Genomic DNA, 18,924 nt, shown 5'->3' on the forward strand with positions numbered 1-18,924 from the left:
TAGTCTATACGTCTACCCCCTTGTCTGGGTCAGCAAAATTGTATTATGGTTGTTGGCCAGAATTTGGCGTAATGGTGCGATCAGCCAGACCCAGAGGCGTCAATGGGGTTCGTTACTGGAAACGAGCACCCGAGCATTTTAGTACTCGCTCATCTCTAATAATGTCCCATTAAACTGCACATCTGATCTTCTGGTGAGATATTTGATGTTGCAAGAACAACGGGACGGATGAGGATGATAGAAGATGGATTGATTATATTAGGTAACGGTAGAAAATCAATGCAGAAGAAAAATGATGAAAGGCAAAAATAGAATCAAGCTATAAAGGTATTTTCTCTGTCTGCTGACATCCCCGCAGTCTTTCTATGTCATTTCATCAAAGTACGTGTTGATTTACAGATTCTATCACAAAAAATTGAAAATCGTATCTAAAATATGGGCAAAGTGATTGCATTTTTATGCATCATTTCATCTCCGTAGAATCTCTGTATAGAAACAATATCATTTACTTTTTTTTCCCTTTCATGGAAATCTGTTTGCTACCTGTTTCATGGTCTGTCAGCAGCTTCAATAGCACAATGACAAGCCATAGAACCCTCAGGTTTTTTTTATAAGCTATTCTGCAAAGTGGTGAGTTCCAGTAAAACCAGGGCCAGCTTCAGGTTTTTTGCAGCGTCTCAGGGGGTCTCTCATCCATCATCTATGCACCCAGGGGCGTAACTAGGATTGACAGGGCCCCATAGCAAAAAAACTGTAAGGGCCCCCCCTCCCCTAGGCAAATATATATATATATATATATATATATATATATATATATATATATGTGGCCAGAGACAGAATCCTGGCTGTATGAGCCCTTATGTTACATACATAGGTGCAGGAGCAGACTACCTTTTGCTTAACCCCTTATGTACTGCAGTGTGTAAGTGACCCAAAGTTCAGAAGACAAGGAGGTATCTGCTTTACTGCCGATGCACTGATAACCCCTGACCTCTGCACATTTTCTTACTTGATTGAAGCAGCTGTAGAACAGAGGTTATCAGTGCAGTGAAGCAGAGATCTCTTTGTCTTCTGCCTGTTAACCCTATTTTTGTGCTGCAGCATTTAAGTAAACATTGGGTCACTTACACGCTGCATTACATAAGGGGTTAGGAAGAAGGACACAGGGCAGCTCTTACCTTCTCCCCAGGGCCCCCCTGCTGCACTGGGCCCCATAGCAGGTGCCTACCCTGCCTCTATGGTAGCTACGCCACTGTATGCACTCATCATCCACACACTATGCACAATCACTTAAAGTGTCACTGTTGTTAAAATGTTTAGTACAGGTGATTTTAAGAAACTTTGTAATTGGTTTTATTAGCCGAAAAATGTATTTTTATCATGAAAAAGCAGTTTGACGCTCTCCCCGTCTTTATGGTTTTCCTATGGAGAGAGAAAGTAGAGGCAGCAAAACAGGACAAAGAGTTAATTTACATTCACATCAGGGGCTCTCTCCTCTGACAGTCACCACTGACCTCTCTGACCTCTGAATAGCTCCCCCGCTGTGTTATCCTTTGTTCTCGGCTCTCAGCTGCCCGATAATCTCGCTCCTCCCCCCTCTCCTCTTCATAGAACAGACAGATCAGACTGTTGAGATTTCCTGATTCTGAGCAGTGGATGACAGAAAGGAGAGGAGGGGGGGCCTGGGAAAAGGCTTTTTACATGCAGATAATGGCAGATTTGCCTAATAAACCCGATTACAAAGTTTCTTAAAATCGCCTAGAGTATTGTTTTGTGCAAAAAAAATTTACGACAGTGACTCTTTAAGTCACCATTAACATACACAAACACATTATTGACACAGGCACTGACTGACTGACACTGACTCGGTCACACAATTAATGACTGACACAGACACACTCAGACACTTACACACAGCTCTTACAGCTCAGTCTTTGCCCTCTGCTGCTCTCTACACTGTAAGGTTGAGGACCTTCAGGTCATGTGATCAGGTCCTTCACCTTTTTCTCTCTCTGTGCAGGTCCTGCTCCATCTCCTGTGTCTTCTAATGTTCAGCCCCTCGCCCTGCACTACAGGGATCTGGCTGTCCATTAGAGCACAGGGCCCCTATCCTTCTCTGGGCCCCTAGAGGTGCTGTGGCCCCTGCACTTGCCCGGGTAAGCCCAGTGCTGGCTTCGACCCTGATTAAACCACATGTACCTCATTGGACACATGGCTAATAAACAATCTGTTTACAGTAATAAACAAACTGTGAACAGTATTGGTTCTTATCTATATAGACTTTTGATCTGAAGGAGTAATGGCCAGTGAATAAATTCAATAGAATGTACATCCTGAAACAGGACATAGGACACCCCTACATACTGTATACTGTACTAGTTACAAATCCCTACCGAATACAATACAACTCCGATATTCAGCCATATTCTGCTCATAAACAGACCATTGTTTGCCTCTATAGCTATGAACCAGCTTAGAACTGAGGAAGACCTAAGGGTATTTGCACATGGAATAAACTGAAGAGGAAAATCTCCTTGCTGAAATCCTTATTCTGCTCTAGGCTAAAACTAAGCGGAATTGAAGCAGATTTTGGAGCAGAGCTGAAAACTCCCATTGACTTCTATGAACTGATTCTGCCTCAAAAACTGATCTGTCAATTGGCCAGGTGCGATTGGGATCTGCATCGGAAATTTCCATACGGCACAAAGTAAAATGGAGCCAATGTCCAGCTGCTAAAAGTGATCCGAAACAGAAGTTTGACCCGTATTATCTCACCCATCCTCCCCATAAGTATCCTGGGCCAAGAGACTGGTTTACTATCACTATATTATATATATTATCAATTTTTACCTAAATGCTAGAAGTAGAAACACCAGTGTGATAGGAGTTGACTAAAACGCAGCTTTTACAAGATACAAGTCTCTTTTATTTTTTTAAATCTTTCTGTAATCCTTCTACTCTGCCATCCCAGAATCCATTGCATTGGTGAAGCTGGCGCACAAATTGCTCAATCGCTGATAATGGAGGATCGCAGTTCTGCCACATACAGCTATATTAGTTTTATGGCACCAAAAAGTGATTGCTTTCTCCAAAAAAGAAACCTACCTTCATTATTTTAGGGAATATGACACCGAAAATAATTGTGTTGGAGAGTGCCGCTATAATGTGTCATCCAGAGCGGGGAGGACGGACTCACAAATCCATCAGCTTTTACTCCTATAGACCCTCAATCACCTGCAGTATTATCGGCCAGGAGTGCTACACTGTGCAAAAGTGACAGTGATCACTGGGCAAGCCTCGGCTCATTGTGTCTTTAGAGCGGGCTTGAAAATTTATCGTTATCGGCTACACATGTTCCTGTGTAAACAGGGTTATGTGCAACCGATAATGATAAAGGGAAATGGACAGCACAGATATGATGTATATATCAGGGTTTGGAATATGTATATATCAGTCCTGTCACTTTCCAGATGACAAGCAGTGTATACTTACCAACCACGCTACTTATAATCTAGTATCCTCTTCTCCAGTTCTCTGGCCGCCACCTCCTCTAGAATGATTGATAGCCAGAAGAGGTTGGGCCAGAAGATACAGTCGGTGGCCAGAGGACTGGAGAGCCAGATGCCAGATAACAAGTATGGGGATGGTAAGTATGCACCGCTGCTTGTGATCTAGAAACTGAAAGCATGGATATATGCATAACTGTGATGTCGGTTTCCATGGTTGCACGAATGATACACGGATCCTTTGTGCAGCCTGGCCGCTCATTTTGTCATGCTGTGTAAAGGCCCCGCAAACTAGCGCTGATTTCGCTGATCGCTGTCTGCTGTATATGTAGTGAGCATTGCTCTGTGCCCATACAAGTGCGGAGGTCAGGACTGGGGGTCACAGCAGGGCTCCAGACTTATAGCGTCTGCTCCACTTCTCGTTTAGGATTGGAGCCATCTATTATCTGCTATGCCCCCCCCCCCCCCGTCTGCTGTACAGTATCTATATAAAGGATCTATTACACAGGAAGATTATGGGCTATAATAAGCTGATATTGCCCCCATGTCTACTAGGGCTACTAGGGTTTATTGGCAGATGAGGTCATTAAAGCAAAGGGCCACATCAATCCAGTAATTTATAGAGCCGTGTAATATGCTGAGTATACGAGCACTAATCTCCGAGATCGGCACTCGTTCACCGAGCAGGTCTGGCTTTCTAATATAATGTGTCTTTAAAGGGGTACTCTGGGGAGGAAAAGGTTTTCAATAGGCTTCAATGGGCAAAGGAGTTTCCTGTATTCAAAAAGCTGTTTACCTACCTCCCCCCTCACTTCAAAAAATGCAGGATTTCTGTGGTCATTATGGTCTATATAGGGGGAGGGGTCGAGGAAGGTGATTGAGCACGGAGAGGAGAGAAACAGCCCCTGCATAGGAGCCAGCACAGCACCACATTCTGCAATCTTACCTTACCAAGTTTCCTGTAAATTCAGGCATTAGGTCCCTAGACAGTCTCCAAACTACACGGGGTGCTTGTCTGCTCTCCCTGCTCACTCATCCCCTTTGGCCCTTCCCCCCCTCCATAGGTTATAATAGACTCAACAAACCCATCTTCACTTTGTTCCTCTGTAATGAAGACGACTTTGCCTGATAATGTACAGGTAAGTCGGGGGTGGGGATGGGGTGGTGAAGCTTTTTGAGTACAGAAAGAGGCTTTTTTTTGCCAAATAAAACCTAATACAGAGTTTCCTAAAATCACTTGTACTATTGATTTTTGCAAAAAATATTTTAAATGAAACTTGCACTTTCTTAGAAGAAAAAAAAAAAGCGTCTCGTACTCCAGTTATGAACACAATGTAGTAGCATAGGGAGGTGAGACCAGCACCCATTAATATAGATGCACTTCAAATGGATCTGTAAAGAAGGTAAAGAACCTACTTGAGATTGAGAGACAATGGCTGCTCCTTCGCTTTGACCAGATCCTTCACTTTAAACGTGCTGCAGCCCAGGAAACTCTTCTAGAGATGAAAAGGAGAAAGAAATCTTTGATTAACTCCGGAATGACATTACTTTTTTTTTTTTTTTTTTTTTTTGAACTGGCGAGTGTACACTACAAAGATGACCTACTTCCCCGCAGATGAGAATGTGATGGCTCTTATTACTGAAGGTGAACTAGCTATATGTACAAGCCACAGTATACAAACAGAAGAGATGGAAGAATGGTGGACGCACGTTCTTATCCTATCATCCGTCTCCTGATGATATTCATACCATCTGACCTGCCCCGCAAGGTCACCGGACTGGAGTGATCGTAACTACTGCTATTCATTGTAGTGTTTAGTCGCAGACTAGTTTTTCCTTTGTAGATATTCGACATTCATTAGAAAACACTTCAGACTGCCTAATGATATTTTTTTACGCCTTTTTGTTTGTACTGTTGCTTAGCAACAAACGCTGTAATATTTAGATGACAACGGAACAAATGAGCCCGCATGCTTCTTCTGTCACTTTTGTTACTTAAATTCCTTATAAATATCGCTGTCATAGGTTATAATGGTATACAGCGTACACAGGCTCCCGCTATACGAGATGTTCCCCGTGGGCCGGGAGCAGCCCCGGATCTTATAGCGAACGGTGGGGATGCACGGCAGAGTGGATTCAGACCGTCGCCTCCGGTCTTTACGTTAAATACATCAATAGACTCTGCTTTATATTTATACAAAGGCTAAACAAAATAATGTTACCATTGATGTCGCTATGGCAACATCATTTACTTCGCCAGCAGAATTTACGACTGAAAAATCATGCAGAATAGAGAAAATGTTTGAATTAAGATGACTTCTATTCTTCTATATACAGTATACACTCTGTAAATGGGGAATCATTGTTATTTATTGCCAGGCAAGGTCACCCATGTATACACAAGCGGTCGCGAATGCGCGCACATATACACATGCCCAGTCAGATGTGTCCACACTTTCCTTATTTCTAATAAAGTGTAACTGTCATTTAATTTTTATTTTTATTTTTTGCAGAAGTCAGTAGTATAAGCGATTTTAAGAAACTCTGTAATTAGTTTTATTAGACAAAAAAACCTCTTTCTGTACTCAAAAACCCCCAGACTCCCCCATCAGTTCTTATATGTGCATTATCAGGCAAAGTCATCTTCATTACAGAGGAGCAAAGTGAAGAGGGATTTGCTGAATCCATTATAACCTATGGGTGGGAAGGGGCCAAGGGGGATTAGTGAGCAGGGAGAGCAGAGAAGTAGCTGTACAGTTTGGAGATTATCTGGGCACATAAAACACTGGATTCACAGGTCAGAAAGGCCAGTGCTTATCCAGGAGCTTGGTGAGAGAAGATTGCAGGATAATGTGCTGTGCAGGGCTGCCTTTTCTCCTCTCTGTGCTCACTCATGCCCCTCGGCCCCTCCCCTCACCATAGAGCATAATGGACACAGAAATCCTGCTTCTTCTAAAGTGAGGGGGGAGGTAGGAAAACAGCTTTTTGACTACAGAAGGAAACTCTTTAGCTTAATAAAACCTATTACAAAGTTTCTTCATTTACATGCCAGTTACACTTTAAGTTTAGCTATTTCTCATTAAATCAGTTTATCATGACATGACTCGGAACATAACATAAATGAAGCTCAAATCTAAGTCAGCTCAAAGCTAGTGTAAATTTAAAATGCATGGCACAAAGCCAGCTTCCCTATGCGATTTATTGAGAGCACGTGCTTAATAAATCAGGGGAATAAAAGTGGTGTATTTATACATCAAGTCCAGCGTGTAAAAACCTCAGACTGGATAAATTTCCCCCTAGTGAATTCATCAGCTTTAACAATCTGTGGGGAACAATAAGCAAGCAGTTACTTTCCCTATAGTAACATCACAGGGATATGAAGCTTAAAGGAGTGATACAGTAGTAGAAAAAGCACAGCTACTTTCCTTCAAAAACAGCACCACCCCTGTCATCCAGTTTGTGTGTGGTATTACAATTCAGCTCCATTGACTTTAATGGAACTGAGATGCAATACTTACTCCTAAACTGAGGACAAGAGTGCTGCGGTTTCTGAAATAAAGTGGCCATGTTTTTCTGGATAAGACATTAAAGAGGACCTGTCAGGCTCCCGACCCCCCATTAGAGCCCCCTATACTCACGTGATCCCGCCGTGTCCCGCTTCCTGAGCCAGTCGGGTCACGGAGATATGAGCGCCCGAAGCCCGGCGCGCGCTGACAGGAGAGTCCGATGCCCATAGAGAATGACGGAGCATCGGACTCCCCATTCATTCTCTATGGGCGTCTGACTCTGCTGTCAGCGCGTGCGCCGGGCTTCGGGCGCTGATATCTTCGTGACCCGACCGGCTGAGGAAGCGGGACCCGGCGGGATCACATGAGTATAGGGGGCTCTAACGGGGGTCGGGAGCCTGTCACCCCGGCACGGGGGTGACAGGTCTCCTTTAAATGCTGACCGGTGGGGTGTCAGGGCCAGAAGCAGTCAGCCCCATTGATTGTGTAGTGGTGGCGCCACATAAAGGTAGTTTGGCTTCTATTCACATAAATACCCTGGAGTAGGAGCTGAGCTGCTGGTAAGCTTCTAGCCGCACTCACTGTGTAGTGTGGTTGCAGAACAGTAGAACAGTTTTTTCCCCTAAACCCTTTTAATATAGTGTATATTAAAGGGGTACTCCCGCAAAAATCTTTTTCTTTCAAATAAACTGGTTTCAGAAAGTTGTATAGATTTATAATTAACTTCTATTTAAAAATTTTAAGTCTTACAGCACTTATCAGCTGCTGTATGTCCTGCAGGAAGTGGTGTACTCTTTCCAGTCTGACACACTGCTCTCTGCTGCCACCTCTGTCCATGTCAGGAACTGTCCAGAGCAGGAGAGGTTTTCTATGGGGATTTGCTGCTGCTCTGGACAGTTCCTGACATGGACAGAGGCGGCAGCAGAGAGAAATGTGTCAGATTGGAGAGAAAACACCACTTCCTGCAGGACATACAGCAGCTGATAAGTACTGTAAGACTTGACATTTTTAAACAGAATTAAATTACAAATCAATATAACTTTCTGAAACCAGTTGATTTGAAAGAAAAAGGTTTTCGTTGGAGTGCCCCTTTGATGTATGAGAACCACATAAAAAATAGCGGCTTTGGTCAACTTCTCTTTGTGTTTTAACCCAATGGCACAGGGGCCATTTTTCTTCACTTCCTGGATGTCAAACAGCTACCAGTGTAACAGAACCGTACATATATGATAATACATTATATAGACACATCTATTTTATTGTACTTTTAATAGAAAAACAGTTTTCCTTATGTGGAGTTCCCCTTTAAGGAAGCTTTAGAACCAAGTACTTGTTTACCGTAGAGTTTTTGTCTTCGACTTACAATGGTCGTCCTGCAACCAACCCATATTGTAACTGGAGAGTCAACTGTATTTGTAGCCAAAACAAACAGTGGAACCAACATATAAAAAAATTAAAAGATTTGCACCTTTTTCTGTGTTTTGGACCCACTCCTGGTTTTGGCTAAAAGTACTAACCAAATGCCATGTGTGACCCAGCTGGGTGAGTGCGGGTTCAGCAAAATTGAGCCTTCCCTGACTGTCTTTTATTGTTTTAGATTTGTGGTTCATTTGCAGGGAGGTTAAAAGGGGTACTCCAGCGGCGGGTTGTGACGTCTCAGGTCCGCTTAGCCACTCAGTGAAGGAGGCGGGATCTGAGCGGACTTGAAAAGGATCCCGTCTCCTTTACTGAGTGGCTGAGTGGACCTGAGACATCACGTCTCGGGCCCGCGTCAGACACCCGGAAGCGGCCGGGCACCGGAGCGCTGCGATGCGGGACCCGCCGCTGGATTAGGGGGGGTGAGTGGACATCTTTTCCCTAGGCCACTTCCTCCCCGGTCCCAGCACAAAAGTGCCCCCCCCCCGCTGGAGTACCCCTTTAATATTATTGGTATACAGAAATCAATGTCTTTTAAAGAGAATGTACCATCAGGTACACTCTCTTTAAAATCACACATGAATTGAACGGCGCCGGCATCGGGAAGCCAGTGCCACAGTCCTTTTTTTGAACCGTCACTCGGTTTCCGCGTACGGCACTGTTCTATTCATGGTTACCGGGTCGGCGGTGAAGCACTGGAGGTGGGCCGGCCCGCCCCCAGTGGGAGGAAACCCCGCCCCTCCATAACGCGGCCCCATTAGAATCAATGTTTAAAAAAGGACAGCGGCACCTGCTTCCCCGTGTCGGCGCCGCTCAATTCATGTGTGATTTTAAAGAGAGTGTACCTGATGATACATCCTCTTTAAGGTCTCCTCACACACAATTTTTGTTTGGCGTTTTTTAGGCTCCCCAAAAAAACGTGAATGTGGCACATAGCTTTTTTTTATGTTTTTGTGTTTTTTCTGGAATTTTTTTTCTAGCGGTTTGGATTTTATGTGTGAATGATCTTGTTTGCGGTTTAGAATTTTTTGGTGTGTTGAAACTTTTTTCCTCTGCCATCACACGACCTAGTGGCTGGACAACAAAAGGTGACCTAAACGCCCGGAAACTAAAAAAACAAAAAACAAAAAAACAAACACCATTTTTGAGACAACCAGAACAATCCCATTGAAGCTTATTGAAGAAAAAATGACAGTTTGCAAAATAACCCCCCCCCCCCCCTCAGCATGCTGTGTTTTGACAAAACTGCCACAAAGCCTCAAAAACACCGAGAGGAGAGGAAAAAAAACACAATTGAAAAACAAAAAAAAAAAATGCAATGCAATACGTGCTGCTATAATCGCACATGGTAAATTTAATGCTGAAATTCTGCAATGGTTTCATTCATTTACATAGAATTTTCAGAAAAACCATGTTCTTGGTACCTAAATGTCAGCATTTTCTCAAAATTTTGAAAAATTTCCCAGATTTCTGAAACAAAGGAATACGTTCTTATAGCACAGCAATCATACACAAATCTACACCCTACTCATTCCATATAGTATGATGTACATGTAACCTAACAAAGAACATTTACAACCACGTAAGTGAGCAACGTAAGCGGAGACTTTAATTGTCTCTAGTTTTTGAGCAGAAATCCTTCACTTAGCTGCTGGTTCTGAATTGCAGCGGGTAATTATTACATCTTAGGAAGTCTCATGACATTACTCTACTACCTCAAGCTGCTATTAGCACAAGTATTATGGGGGCTATTCACTAAATGATGATGGCTCTTACAACTAGTTAATGGTATTTCAAGTACAAAGCAGCAAAGTGGGAAAAATGAGTGCTATTTTGTGAATAGTTCTCAAAGGAAGAATCGCAGGTCATAGTGAGATAAGTAGAGAAGAGATACTTATCGAGGGTCCAAACGCTATTGCCGCCCTATTTTGAGTGATTCTGTAAAGGAGGAGGATTGTCATTATTGCCTTGTTTTACGGCATCTCAGTGCCAATGCTGGGCCGTTTGCATTACAAAGGTTAGATCATGTACAGTAAATTGATAAAAGTTATGATAATGCAGAATATAAACATTCTATTCATAGACTAAAGTGCTTTCTCCAGAGCCAGAAGGGACACAGTACAGATGGGAGCCAATAGGGATTCTTAAAGGGGTTATCCGGTTAAGTAAAATATATGCTGAACCATCCCCCCTCCTGGAGACTATTCATTCCATACATGTCTTTGTGAAAAAATTCCAATGAAGAACTCAATTAAGAGTCTCCACTGATGCCCCCAAAAATTTAAATATGCAAAACAAGAGTCCGTGGAGTCCGGTTGCGAGTCTCAAAACACGGGATAGCCAGATATTTCTAGCCTGTTGCCACAGGGTGCCTCCACGATGGGGAGAGCACCACACCACCCTGATACATAGCCCCTAAAGTCCCACTCGGTTGCGAGTATTGGAACATAAATAGGGAAATAGGGTGGCCCCTTTTCGTATTTCCACTGCGGAATCCCGCAGTGCTCAGTGTGCCCCTTGTACCATTGGGAGGGCTGACAACTGTGTTCCTGAAACTGGACTGTTGTCAGTCTTTTCTTGTACCTTATTCACAGTTCACCACCCCTTGCAGTCCTTAGAGAATTATGGGGCGCGTTCATCACATTTCCAGTTTGCCAGAGAATGACTCTGAGAGAGAGTTGAAACGTTGCTAAATTTCTGTACCTATGTTGATGGAATAAATTTTCTCACCATATGTTGGAGTGCTGCGGATTTTTGCCCACAGTTTGCCAGTACTACGCTTCCTGGACTTTCTGTGGCCACACTTTGCATGCAGTACAAAACCCTATTTACCCCTCCTGTGAGTGCCCCATTCCCGGCCTGTAATCCTCCTCTCTCCTCTGCCGGCCATCATTCAGTAGTCATTATCATCACTATGTCAGTGCCAGATACAGTAAGACATCAACCCCCCGAAATATGGCCTCTAATGTATATGAAATACCAGCAGAGAGAGAATTACCAGTAACAGGAGCTGAGGTGTCGAGCAGATGATGGTGATGACAGGGGAGGATTACAGGAGAGTGGCAGTCTATTTGTGGGGGAAAAAGGGCAAAGAATGACTTACAGTTCTATAAGAAAGGGCTTTGAGTCGCTCCTTATGCATTGTACGGAGGTCAGAGTAGTCCTGCTGGCTGAGTTTTGATTCTCTGGGTAAAATACTGGGGAGCAACTTGCACCAACTATGCACTGCCCTTCTCCATGCATTATGTCTTGGTCTCTTTGCTGGCAGAGACAGAATTCCCCTAGCAACAGGTAATGGCCAGCAGTTTGAAGAAAGTTATTTACCTTGCTGCCAAAAGCTCCTTTTTTTTTTCCTTTTTGAAGGGGAAGGGGGGTTTTGTTTTAAACTAAAGTGACCATTTAATAGTAAATATAATTTTTTTCTTTTTATGTTTTATATTTTGTTATGTTATTGTTTTTAAGTTGGCCTGTCCATGATTCCATGCTCTGGGTGTTTTGTCTAGCTGGCACATCCTGACTTTCTTAGTTCCTAAGTAAAATACCAATATTACAGTAGAAGCAGACACAGAAGAGGAACCTAGTAATAAAGTAACTGCATAATAGTCAGGGGTGTAGCTATGATTCACGGGGCCCCATAAAAAGAAACTGTATGGGACCCTATAAATCTTGCACAAGCCCCCCAATACTCACTTGACCCAGAGCAGTTATTTGGCATTCCTCTCTCTCAGATCCCCAGCGCACGAGTGACGTCACTGGCATGCTGGAGATATGGGAGAAGGAAATGCCGGTCATGTGAGCATGTGCACTGAAGGGGAGGGTGGGGTGTCCCTCTTGTGGCTGTGAGGAAGGAGTTGGGGGATCGTACCAATCGAGGTGCTGCTGGTAGCTGCCCAGAAACACTGTCTCTTTCTGGGGGGAGGAGGCGGAGTGGAGGATAGAAGCTAGTACCATAGTACCATGGAGGTAAACCGCATGCTTTGCTAAGGTCCCACAGGCCCCAGAGCAGCTGCATGGTCAGCCTCCATGGTGACTATGCCACTGATAATAGTGTAGATTTATATGCCATAAACTTTTTGTAAAAGGTTGGAGGACAACCTCTAATGGACGCGTAGTAGCTGACATAAAGACTAAACCATATCAAAGGCTCATGTATGCTGTATTGCCATATGCTTGCCCTCATTTTTATTTCAATTCAGTTCAGACATTTCTGAGCTTCAACAGTTTAAATAGAAAAGCAAATGTTCATGTGATAAAAGAAGAGGAAAAATGCACTTTAGAGGTTGATCCATCTGACTAGTGTTAGTAAGCAGTGATTCAATGTAAGTAACCTGGCGGTGACAGGAGGTGGCGGCTGCAGAATGTTGTGATGACATTCATGGAATAGCGCTGAGTTATACCCTCCATACCACACATATTAGCTAAGACTTCTAACAGCAGAATCATTGGATCTCTATGGAAGCTACATTCACATGTATTAGTGCGGCTTTTCATAAATTCAAGCAAAACTGCAGTTTTGTCAATATATCTTCCAGGAGCGAGCCTGGATGGGAAGTATCTGTAAGAGCCCATTTATCTCCATATGAATATTGATAAACTATAACAGTTCTGAGTGGGGATGCAAGTAGCGGGCGCCGAGCACTTTATAAAATAACAAGCACAAATTCAGAATAAGGGAAATGGATTGAAGTCGGCTCTGTAGCACTAAGGCTGTTATCCGGACTGAGGTGTAAGTATACTAGGAATACAAGGTGTATAGTAGGCGTGCAAAGGTTACCCTTCCATATGAATGCCGAAATCCAACAAACACCTAAACAGGTGAATTAACAGTGGCGTAGCTACCATAGAGGCAGGGTAGGCAGTTGTTATGGGGCCCGTGCTAAAGGGGGGCCCAGGGGAGAAGGTAAGAGCGTGTATCCATCTGCTCAACCCCTTATGTACTGCAGTGTGTAAGTGATCCAATGTTTACTTACATGCTGCAACACAAAAAAGGGTTAACTGCTTGACTGCTTTGCTAACCTCTGACCTCCTCCAGCTACGCAATCAAGTAGAAAAGAAAAATGTGCGTGCAGAGGTCAGGGCTTATCAGTGCACCAGCAATAAAGCAAAAATGTATATTACATATACATATACACATGCAATGCTTTGTGTTGTGCGTAGGGGAGGGGGGTCCCTTACATTTTTTTGCTATGGGGCCCCCGTGAATCCTAGCTACGCCCCTGATTATATATATATATATATATGTATGGTTTGTAGAAACAAAGGCAGCATTCCAAGCTTCTTATGATTTAAGGAGAAGTCCCATGAACATTAAAATCAGTGAGAAAATAATAACCCCCCCCCCCCCCACCTTGTGCCTCTAAGCACCGCCCTCCGCTCCCGTTCACAGTAGACAGGGTCCTGCAGCTGCAAGGCCATGTCCCCGACTCAGTGACTGCCTGCTCAGCCAATCAGTGACACCGCCCCAGTCACTGACTGGCTCAGCGGGAAAGCGCTCAGCTGGGCCACAATGTTGCAGCTGGAAGAGAAGGGTACATGACGTACCCAATGTCTAGCAGAAGATGACAGATGGCTGCTTTGAACAGGACCCAGGGGCGGCGCAACCAAGGCAAGGGGCACTATGGGGTCGAAAGTACTCCACGCCCCTAAATAAATTCCTTGAGGAGTGTAGTCTTTATGTTATGTTTTTGCACCTCGAGTCCTTTGCAAGTATAATATGGTGTGCAAGGTCACATGGGATGTTACAAGCGCAGAATCAGGGTAATAACATAAAGTTGAGTTTTTATGTTAGTATATTTTTTTTCATGTTCATGTTGTTGTTATAGGAAAATAATGAAATAAAACTATAAAAATTGAAAAAAATGTAAATCTTCAAATTTCACCTGAACTTTGCTTTTTATTCCTTTAAACCATCTAAAGGGTTAATAAAGTTTATAAATTAATAAATTAAGAATTTAAAATTCCCAAAAAAGCTAATTTTTATCTATGTTCACAAATAAGCGTATAATGCACAATTTACCACTAACACAAAGTCTATGGGGATTTGCTGCTGCTCTGGGCAGAGGTGGCAGCAGAGAGCACTGTGTCAGCCTGGAGAGAATACACCACTTCCTGCAGGACATACAGCAGCTGATAAGTATGGAAATACTGGAGATTTTTTAAATAGAAGTAAATCACAAATCTATATAACTTTCTGAAACCAGCTAATCTAAAAGAAAAAGATTTTCACCAAAGTACCCCTTTAAGAGGTTAAGAATGACCTAATAATAGGCTGTGACTTTGAAAGTTCTGCAACACTAAAACTTGTCTGGCATGTCTTCCATAAATGTCCCTATTTAAATAATGGCAATACCTCTCCCTCCAATATATCTGTCCCGTCTGTAAGTACCAAGTCCACAAAAATAGTAAAGCAATAGAATTTTGTTTTTTACTTTGCTTCCAATCCGTGTCATCTTACTTTAAAAAAATAAAAAAATAAAAATAAACAATAAAGAAAAAACTCCACCTTTCATGGTTGTAGACTTGTAAATCTCTGAATATTTATGAGTCTGGCTGACAAATATTTGAAGGCTGTGTAATTCTCGGGCTAGTTCAATAATGCTTTATGCGGGTTCAATAAAAAGTTATGACCTGCAAGTTGCAATAAAACCTAACAGGAGGAGGAGGAGGAGGAGGCATCAGGCTTATTCGAGCTGTTTACTTTTTGTCATAAATGCTACTGCAGAGGTATGCTCCTGGGGTAATTGCTTCACCTAGTTATAAAAAAACTTCTATCTATACGGCCCTAAACTATACCAAACAGCATAACACAGGTGGAATCAGCCCCCTCACATCATCTAAAACCATATACAATGTCAGATATATGACCTGCTGCTTCTGCCATATTGAAAGCCTCATATAAAGGGCATTTCAAACTTTTCTAATGCCCAGTCAGAATAGAGACCAAATAATTTTTAAAGTGTAACTGTGTAATTGGGTTTATTAGGTAAATCTGCCATTATCTGCATTCAAAAAGACTTTCCCCAGGTCCCCCCCTCCCTCTCCTCTCTCATCCACTGCTCATTATCAGGAAATCTCCACTCTTTTACATCAGTCGGGCCCTGTGTAACCTATAGAGAGGAGAGGGTGGAGGAGGGAGATTAGTTGCCAGCAGAGAACAAAGGATTACAGAGTGGGACCTGTGTGAAAGCAGATATTCAGAGGTCAGAGAGGTCAGTGCTGACTTCAGAGGAGATAGCCCGGTGATGTAGCTGTAAATTAACCCCTCCCCTCTCCATAGAAAACCATGAATACGGGAGAAAGCTTCAAACTGCTTTTTCATGTAAAATTTAAAAATGCATTTTTCGGCTAATAAACCCAATTACAAAGTTTCTTAAAATCGCCTATACTATTGATTTCTGCAAAAAAAATTTTTAAGGACAGTGACGCTTTAACGTAAAATACAAATATCACGTTCACTATGTTTAACAGGTCAGTATGATTATGGTGATACCAAATATGTAGCTTCTGCAATATTTTGTTACCTTTAAAAAATTAATTGATAAAACAATAAAAAAAATGAAAGGGGATATTATCATAGATAACCCCTTTAAATAGTTGAGATAGTGACAGTATACTTTGTTTTTTAAATTCTTCACACTGCGTTTTTGCAATCCGTTTTTATCATCCATTTTTGCCCCCCAAAAGAGGTGAAAAAAGGATGCATTTGTGCATATCCATTTTGATCTGTTTTTCACACAAAAATAAGGTCAGCTACGTTTTTGTGTACATAAAAAAACAGATGTTTTGATGTTTTTCAGTTTTTTTTTTATAATGGAAGTCAATGGAAAAACGGATCAAAATGGACGCGCACAAATGCATCCACTTTTCCATCCGTTTTTTTCATCCTTTTTTGTTTTGTAAAAATGGGTGAAAAAAAAACGGATTGCAAAAAAGTAGTTTGATTTTTTAACAGGACGAGCTGTCGTTTTTCAATCGGTAATATTTTTGGATATATGCAACTTTTAGATCACCTTTTCCATTTCTAAAAAATAAAAAATAAAAATGGTATTTTTATGGTCATTACAGTGCAGGATAACTTTGATACTTTTACAGACATGGGGGAAAAAACTGAAATAAACATTTATTTCCATGTCAGGAACTGTCCAGAGCAGGAGAGGTTTTCTATGGGGATTTGCTGCTGCTCTGGACAGTTCCTGACATGGACAGAGGTGGCAGCAGAGAGCACTGTGTCACACTGGAGAGAATACATCACTTCCTGCAGAAGTAATTTACAAATCCCTGTAACTTTCTGACACCAGTTGATTTTAAACCAATTTTTTTTTTTAAATCTCCAGAGTACCCCTTTAACTATCTCAGATCTGTCTGCTGCCAAGACTACAAGAAAAATGTACATATTTTTTAAACTGCTATGAACATTCTGCCATGTTCTCAATCGTCTTCTCATGGCGCTTTCCACTTACTGCTAGTTTGACCATGTTCCGCCTGATGAGAAGGTAAAACTGTACAAAAACATAAAAAGTATCAAGAGAGAGCGGGCGGAGAAGAGAGCTGGAAATGGGAAGGTTCTGAAGACAAAGAGGGCACCGCTATACAGAAGGAAAGGTGGCGAGGAGATCCTGATTATAGAAGAATGATGAGGAGGGCCGGGACGGAGGAAGCCCAGACTGTGTCTAGATCTTAACCAGAAATGTTGACCCTGAAGTTCTCATCTTGCTTCTTTGTACTCACTCAGGCCATGTTCACACTCAGCATTGTGTGACAGCTTGATAAATCTTGGCCATTCCTTTTACAACCGTAATTTTTATTAGTGTAAATTTAGGAGCATGGACGTATATTGGCAGATTTGGGCTACAAATAGACTAAAAACATAGTGCAGCATTTTTATTTATTTATTTTTTATTTTATTTTGGTTATAGCTTTTCCAGTCCACAACCGTTTAGAAAATTGCTTCAAAGCCAAATGCACAAAACAGTTTAAAAATGGGTATAAAACTGCCGTAATTTTACCACTGAGTTCTTTTTTTGTCCAATACCTGTTAAAAGGGTTGTTCGTTCACACAAAAAAAATCCTTTTAAATCAACTGGCGCCAGAGATTTGTAATTCACCAATATAAAAAAAACAAAAAAACAAACAAACAAAAAAAAAAAACACCGTAAGTTTTCCAATCCTTATCAGCTGCTGTATGTCCTGCAGGAAGTATTCTGGTATTCTTTCCAATCTGGAAAGCAGGAGAGGTTTTCTATGGGGATTTGCTGCTACTCTGGACAGTTCCTGACATGGACAGAGGTGGCAGCAGAGAGCACTGTGTCAGACCTGAGAGAATAAACCACTTCCTGCAGGACATACAGCAGCTGATAAGTACTGGAGGAATTGTACTTGAAAGAAATGTTTAATAAATAGTTTATCAAACAAGGTTATCCCCTCACACAGATGTAAATACAAAAAATAGTCTGCTGGTTGGCACAGACAACTGTCAAAAAACAAACCCAATGCAGTCACATATAGACTGCATTTAAACTATTAAAGGAGAAGTCCGGCGAAATTTTTTATTAAAGTATTGTATCGCCCCCCAAAAGTTATACAAATCACCAATATACACTTATTATGGGAAATGCTTATAGGGTAGCTTCACACGTACCGGATCCACAGCGGATTTCACGCAGAGGATTTGCAGATCTGTGGATAATGGAGTTCTATGGGTCACATATCCGCAGCAGAATTTTCATTCCGCTGCGCATACTGTATGTGACCCGGTCCCTTTACCCCCCCGCAGCCCCAGCCCTGAGCATACATTACCAGCTCAGCACCGCGGCTGTGTGTGAGGCTCCCGACTCCCCTTGCTCTTCATCTGCCAATCAGTGATGCCGCAGCGCCGAGCAGGTAATCTATGCTCAGGGCCGAGGCTGCGGGTGGCGGTGGGTTAAAGGGGACGGGTCACATATGCGCAGCGGAATGAAATAAATGCAGGAAAAAAGCTCTTTATAAGCATTTCCCGTAATAAGTGTATATTGGTCATTTGAATAATTTTGGGGGGCAATACAATACTTTAATAAAAAATTTTGGGGACTTCTCCTTTAAACCCTTCTCTACAGATATGCTGTGGTATAATGTACATTTAAATACCTTTTTGCTCTTATTCAGACAAATACTACTACAACATTATTACTACTACAGATCTATCTTGTAAGATGGTGCCGTAACCCACTAAGTGCCCATCCAGCTCGTCTACGCCTCTGATTTCGTGCCTTGAGTTTTCTCATCAAATCTGTATAGATCAGAGAGAAAGTAGATCTTTGTGTGTGGCTGTGTAGTGCAATGTGTGTGCATATACCCTGGGCTATAATCACACAACGTCACAAAAATAGAAAAGACGTCCGTTACTGCCGCACTTTAATTGACTCCAGTGCAAGGCATTAAAGTCGATGGAATGACGGACGTCAAATGCACACAGTGTATAAAATAAAGGACGTTTTCTGCACAGACGTCAAAATAATGAT

General features: G+C 42.3%; 1 protein-coding gene across 7 annotated transcripts in view; it reads right to left on the reverse strand.

The window, feature by feature from the left end:
* The window catches only part of INPP4B (inositol polyphosphate-4-phosphatase type II B), a 394,433-nt gene that overhangs the window by 176,981 nt on the left and 198,528 nt on the right, over positions 1-18,924 (reverse strand). For all 7 annotated transcript variants that reach the window (XR_011364011.1, XM_069978640.1, XM_069978642.1 and 4 more), the window contains one exon: positions 4,923-5,002. Coding sequence is in view for 4 of the 7 variants with exons in the window: in XM_069978640.1 (XP_069834741.1) it covers positions 4,923-5,002 (80 nt within the window). In the remaining 3 variants the exon portion in view is untranslated. Of the gene's footprint in view, positions 1-4,922; positions 5,003-18,924 lie in introns of those variants that run through there.

Source organism: Dendropsophus ebraccatus, chromosome 7 (assembly GCF_027789765.1).
Source record: "Dendropsophus ebraccatus isolate aDenEbr1 chromosome 7, aDenEbr1.pat, whole genome shotgun sequence".
In the NCBI taxonomy this organism is placed as follows: Eukaryota; Metazoa; Chordata; class Amphibia; order Anura; family Hylidae; genus Dendropsophus; species Dendropsophus ebraccatus.